Below are 6308 nucleotides of genomic sequence, written 5' to 3' on the forward strand. Positions count from 1 at the left end.
TGTGAAGGGGTACTTGCAAACTTTCTGAGATGATAGAGACTATCATTATCTTGATTTGATTGATGGTTACATGGGGTCTACGTTAGTCAAAATTCTTCCAACTGTATACCTGACATCTGTCCATTTCACTACAAGGAAAATTTACCTTGAGTCTCAATTGGTAAAAATAAAACAAAGCACAGAGGAAAAAATACATGGCATTAAGGATGCCAAAAATAGGTACAGCAACCCTTAACCCACCATGTCACCCTTTCTGCCCTAGCCGTGAGAGAGCTGAAAGTTAAACCTGTGTGCCCATGTATCACACAGTTCTGGATCTTTTGAGGATCCTAGACTACTCGTATCTTTCGCTATAATCTGCTTCAAATCCTCCTTGGAACTGGGGGGTGGGGGGGAGGTTAAATAATAAATTAAAATGACTGAAAAGCCCCCTCAGCCTTGAATCCCCCTTAGAGAAGGGATTAACTTTAGAGCCAAAACTTGCGACCATCTCTCCTGCCACAGTGGGCATCCATTGCCACCTCTCCCAAGGTCCCCAACCTGTCCCCAGCAATTTTTCCTGTTTTTGAAGAGAGGGAAACAGTGGCCTAGCAAACAGTGACTAAGAGTAAGCCAAAGAAACGATGGGTCTGATGAGGTTACAGTCAAAGCAAGCGGCCGTGACGGAGCCAGGCCACAGCTGGGGAGGACGACTCGCACAGACAGGGAAGGGACTGGAGGCAGGTGCAGCGGACGCAGGGGGCAAAAACTCATGACCGGCTGCGGACGTGGGGGTCAGCAGGGGTCGCTGTCACAGCCTTGAAGACCACCTGCCCCACCTGGAGGCCTGAGCCCCTCCTTTAAGGTTTCTGGACCCACCTTGGGGGTGCTCTCCTTCCTGCCAACGGCCCTGCCTGCCCTGTGCTGACCAGGCTGCTGCGGACACCTGTGGACAGGCCTGCACTGCCCCAGTGGCTTCCACATCCTGCAGCCACTGGGGCAGGGCATCTACCTGGCCTAGGATGCGGCAGGCCAGCTGGTGGCCCCACTGGATGCCACTTTGTTGGTGTGGTGAGAAGAAAGACTTGCCCATCCAAGGCTCAAGAGACAAGGACCCTGCAGGCAGCCTGGGGCAGGGAAAGGAACAGGGTCATCCCGCTGCTAAGGCCTTGGTAGGAACCATACCAACCATAAAGGAAGGGACACTGGAGGCAGACTGGGCAGGCTGCAGAGAATCATGGCCGTAGGAAGCTGATCACACCTCCCTACGCTGGTCGTGCAGGAGCCAGGAGTGAGTGTTGTCCACTGCACCAGCCATAGGCGACAGGATAAAGATGATAATCTCCACGACGGTAGTTGCTATGACTGATTAGTCTCTTACTCAGAGCCTTCTGCAATCCTTGCCAAGTTCTCCCAAAGCCCCAAGAGCTGTTCACATCCCCAAAATACAGATGAGGAAACAAGCTCAGAGAGGCTGAGAAACTCACTCAACATATATATGAGCCAGCACCATTCAGTCAAGAGCCTGGCCCTTGAGCAGCAGCAGCTCCTCTGGAAATCCCATTCAGCCCCCCACAAGGCTTCTGGGACAGTAGCCGAAAAGCCAGGCTCTCTACACAAGGACACAGCCACCTGTCTGTGGGGGCTCCTTGGTGCTCCCAGGGCCACATCCTCGGCAGGTGGCCAGGGAAAGCCGGGGCGGCGAGGCGGAGAGAGGAGCCAAGCAGGCCTGTGTTCTGCCCTGAGGAAGCCTGTAGTCTGGAGAGGGAGCCTTCTGGCGACCAAATAACCCCAACAACAAACGCACAGACACAGACGGGGGTCCTGGAGGGCTTCTCGGGCTAACGCCCTCTGCCTGAGCACTGGGGCGTGAGCAGGAGCGACCTGGTGAGCAAGGCAGCAGCTGGAGACCACTTCCTGCGTAGGGAGGGCCAGGCAGAGGCAAGGCCAGTGGGAAGAGGGGATGTGGCAGGAGCGCGCTGTATGCTCTGAAGACTGAACAGGGGACTTTGGACTTGGACACTGCTTCTTCCCGCTGTCCTCTTCTGAGCCCATGCTACCAGGCTCCAGCTGTCCATGGTCTGGCTGCCCAGACCAGTGCCTCCCAGCTCCCTGGCCAGCTCTCTCATCACAGAACTGGCTGGCAGAGAGCCAGGCATAGAGGGGGCCCCAGGATCACTGGCAGAGGTTCAACCAGGTACCACACCTGGTCCACTGATCTCCATCCGCAGCTGGGGTTGCTCGGGGTTGGACCCACCCTGTTGCACAGCCCTGGGCAAGCTGCCTCACCTCCCGGGGGTGCCGAAGGGGTTACACAAACTCATACTTGGAAAGCCACAAGCAGAGGGTCGGTCTCTCAGCAGACTTGGCCTCTATGGACAGCTCAGTAAGCCACAACCCCCACAATTACAGAGGCCACGCAGGATGACGCTCACTTTCTGGCTTTGGATCCTGCCAGACTTTGTTCCCACTCTGGCTCTCTCAGTGGCCATGCAACCCTGGCAAGACACAGGTCTTTCTTGAGCCTGTGAAGCCCTGAGCCCAGAGCCTGGCACACAGGACACTCTCCACACATCTAAGCACCTTTACTTCTTGAAAGGACTCATCCCTCACTCAATATAGGAGCAGAGGATGGTCTGGAATGGCTGAGCCCATGCCACAGACAGGAAACAAGAGGCAGGGACAGACAGACAGAACTTCTCTACAAACTGGGAGCTGGCTTCTCGCCTGACACTGTCAGGCGACAGCCAGCACCTTGTTGCTCCTAAACAAGGATCATGCCAGTGCCTGCCAGGGGTCTGAGGTGGGTGGCACAGCTGTTTTCCTTTCGAATGCTTCCTGCTTGCCCAGAGGGACAAGACAGGCCCAGGGAACCAGATGGCCATGCCCGAGAGGAAGGCAGATGTCAGAGACCAGCCAGGAAGAGCATCTCCAGTTGCTGTGTGAGCACTGCCCTCAGCTCAGGGTGAAAGAAGGAGCACTGTGCAGGGAGTCGGGGGACCCTGTGTGGGACTCTGGGTCCCGTCCCTGTGTGGGTCAAATGACAGAGTGAGATCAGCTCATCTCTGGAGGGTCCGCCTGCTCTAACACTCAGGAACTCACTCCTGTCTCAACCTGGCCGTCCCAACCTCTTCTCTCCCCCCATCGCCTTCCATTCCATTCTGAAGCATCTTGTAATTTCTGTGGGCTAAAGTGCCTGCGTCAGCCCCATCCAGGAAAAGACTGCTCAAATGAACGGGTGTGCTTAAAACCCAAATGTGTCCATGAGCACGTGGGCAGTCACCATTCTAGGTTCCAACAGCAGGGCTCAAAGCAGGCAGCTTGGCCTGGAAGCTTCTGAGGAGCCTTACAATTCACCAGCACATGAAAGCAATTTTCTGAACATTTCACAGTTGCTTCAAAAACGAAGTTCTCTTCCCAGCCCCACCAGCTCACACACTGCCCAAGGTCTCAGGAGAGAGCGAGTCATCTGACAGCCCAGTCATATAGGGGACAGATGGTGAGACCCCCACCTATCCGATGCAGAATCCCTGAGGGCTGTGGCTACAGGGTGGAAAGTGACTTGGAGGTGGCAATGCTGTGGACAGACGAAAGAGACCTTAGCTGCAGGTGTCCACAGCACGTGTCCACAGCTGTGCCTGTCTGCCCAAGTCACCCCCAGACCCTGGCCCTCCTGTCATCCCTCTCTTGTTACAGTGGGGGCCAGTGAGGTACAGAGCCCAGGAAGGCTGTTCAAAGTCCTGTAAGGCAAGGGGCCTGGGTGCCATCCCAGACTCTATGACCAGACCTCTGCTGTGACAGTAGATGAGCAAAATGAATCCAGCACAGATCTCCCAAATTGGGGCCCATGCAAGCTCTGATGTAGCCTGAGTCACATTCCTTGTTCACTACTGCTCTGGAGACCCTCAAGCAGACCACCTTGTCCTTCGGGCCAGTGCCCACAGGGTCAAGGCAGTTCTCCAGAAAAGAGCCAGAGCTTTACAGGAGAGCAGAGCAGGAGAGAAGGGCTTGGCAGGCATTTTCTGTCATCTTTCTTTCTTTCTAAAGATGAGGCAATTATGCTCTGAACCAGAATAAATTGTGGGTGGGTGGGGGAGGGGAGGGAGGTTCACATCAGTGCTGTCTGGAAGCCCTAATTTTTTCATCTGTAACTCTGCCTTACCAGTGCTGGAGGCGGGCAGGGGCTGGGATCTTTAATTCCATAATAACAATGCTCTGCACTTACACAGCATCTCTCTTCCAATACTCTCCACACGCTCTCTGGTGGTTAATTAAGAGGCCACTTGCCCTGCCGGGAAACCCCAATTGTTTTCTCTATTATAAGGATGGGGTCCCCCAGGTGAGGAGCAGTTCCAGAAACAAGGGTAGGTGGACAGGTGCTCTGGCCCACTGCCCCTTCCTGTAAGAGGGAAAAAGCCCTAACTCATCAGAGAAACAATGGCTGGAGGCCACAGCTTTCCAGCTGATAGCCAGCACCCCTTCCTTGAAGGACTCAGGGTGTTCGCCCCAACCTCAGTCTGTCCATCTGTAAAGTGGACTGGGGCCTGCACCTGAGGCCTGGTAACTGAAGATAGCCAGGATCACTTGCCACCTTCAATAGGCGGGACCCAGATGCCTCCAGGTGCAGGCCTAAGCGTGGAGCAGAGGCCTGGGGACTGCCCAAGCCTGCCGGAGGGGCCAGGAAGAGGGGGCGTCAGCAGAGAAGGGAAGCCCCCATGGAGAGAGAAGGGGCCTGGCCCAGTGCCCTTGGGGGTTCAGCGTTAAAAACTTCCCCGGAAAGTGAGAGCGTCAGCCGTTCTGGGGGACTGGCACAGCATCCCACCGGGTCCGGCGGTCATGGTGGACAGGTGTCTCGGGAGAGGTACAGACCCGGCGCCAGGCCTGGCCATCCTAGTGAGGTCCCTGGAGAACAACAGGACAGCTATACCTGAAGAACAGCACACCTCCCCGATCACCGGCCCAGCGTCTTGGAGTGGGGTTCCCGCGGGGGGGGGGGTTCTGGGGAACAGCACGAACCCCACAGACCAGGCTCTCCAGGGAAAGGACAGAAAGAAAGGCAGAGGCAGAGAGACCGGTTTGGGGGAGACGCCCCCAAGCTGCCCCCGTCCCCCGGCCTGAGAAGGCCCAGGGGGGCGAACCCCAGCCTCGTAGTCCCGGTGGCATTAGACCGGCAACGGGCGGCCCGAGGTCGCAGGCCCGGCCGGGGGCCACGGACCCGAGGTCCCGGCCGGCGGTCGGTACTCACCGGCACGGACATCTTGGCCGCCGCTCCCGTAGCCCAGGCGGGCAGCGGCGCGGGCAAGCTGGGGGCTCCTGTTCGCCGCGCCGCTCAGAGCCCCCGGGACCGGTCCCAGTGCTCTGCCGGGTCCCCGCGGGCTCCTGCGCGCTCCCGGCTGCCGGACGGTCCGGCCGCTCCAGCCCGCGCCGCGCATGCGCCTGCCGGCGCGGCCCCTCCCCCTCCCGTCTCCTCCGCGGGGGCCGCGTTAAAGGCGAGGACCCCAGACCCCGGCATGTTTCTGTCGGCCCAGCAAGGCTGGGAAGCTCGGTCTCCACTCCTTCCCCAACCTCCTAGAGCCACCTCTAATCGCACCATCTCCTGTGTGCTCTCCCTCACTCCCCACGTTGCCCAGCCCTGGGTGCTGGGCGCCTGCCCTGTGGTCTGGCCGGGCTCCCAGTCCTTGTGTCTGAAGGCGATTGCACATCAGCTGAGCAGGGCTACTAGAAACCATTCCCACTCCCCCAACTGAAAGCCCGGAGACCCCGAGCAACCCACAGGCAGCCCATGGCTCCTCAGCCTGCTCTGTGCTCCCTCCCGGCCCCGCCCCCCAGGAATGGGAAGCTCCCAACAACCCGGCAGCAGCCTGGCTCACTGTCGGGTCCCCCTGACAGTTGGAGCTAGACTGGCTTTTAGGGAGGATCCTGCCTCTTGGTAACCCTCGCCCCAGGCCCAAAGGCCACCCACAGCCAGGTGTCCTTGTGCCAGGGGCCAGCCCTCAGAAACTGGAAGACAGGCGTTCGCAGGCAGAGTCTTCCTTTCCCCAGATTAAACACCTCCTATTTCTTTGGCTGTTCCACATCTGACATGGTGTCCAAACACCCCATACACGGGCAGTGGGCACATACACGTGTGTCCTAATCCTCCCAACCCCTGCGAGGCAGGCCTTGCCGTTCTCATGATACATTTAACAGAGACTGAGGATCTGAGATTCCCTCAGCTGCCAGAAGTCAGAACCGGCGGTCTGACCACTCTGTTCTGCCACCCATCACATACCGCCCATCCCTGCTCCCTGGGGGCCCTTCCTAGGCAAAGCCGAACTGGGTAAATGGCT

The 6308-nt window shown here is 57.9% G+C and overlaps 1 protein-coding gene across 1 annotated transcript in view; it reads right to left on the bottom strand.

The window, feature by feature from the left end:
* The window catches only part of BCAR1 (BCAR1, Cas family scaffolding protein), a 40402-nt gene extending 34627 nt beyond the window's left edge, over window positions 1–5775 (bottom strand). The window contains exon 1 of the mRNA XM_011379935.2: window positions 5225–5775. Coding sequence (XP_011378237.1) covers window positions 5225–5236 — 12 coding nt within the window. The 5' untranslated portion in view covers window positions 5237–5775. The remainder of the gene's footprint in view (window positions 1–5224) is intronic.
* Between the last annotated feature and the right edge of the window lie 533 nt (window positions 5776–6308).

This window comes from Pteropus vampyrus, unplaced genomic scaffold, assembly GCF_000151845.1.
Source record: "Pteropus vampyrus isolate Shadow unplaced genomic scaffold, Pvam_2.0 Scaffold379, whole genome shotgun sequence".
NCBI lineage: Eukaryota > Metazoa > Chordata > Mammalia > Chiroptera > Pteropodidae > Pteropus > Pteropus vampyrus.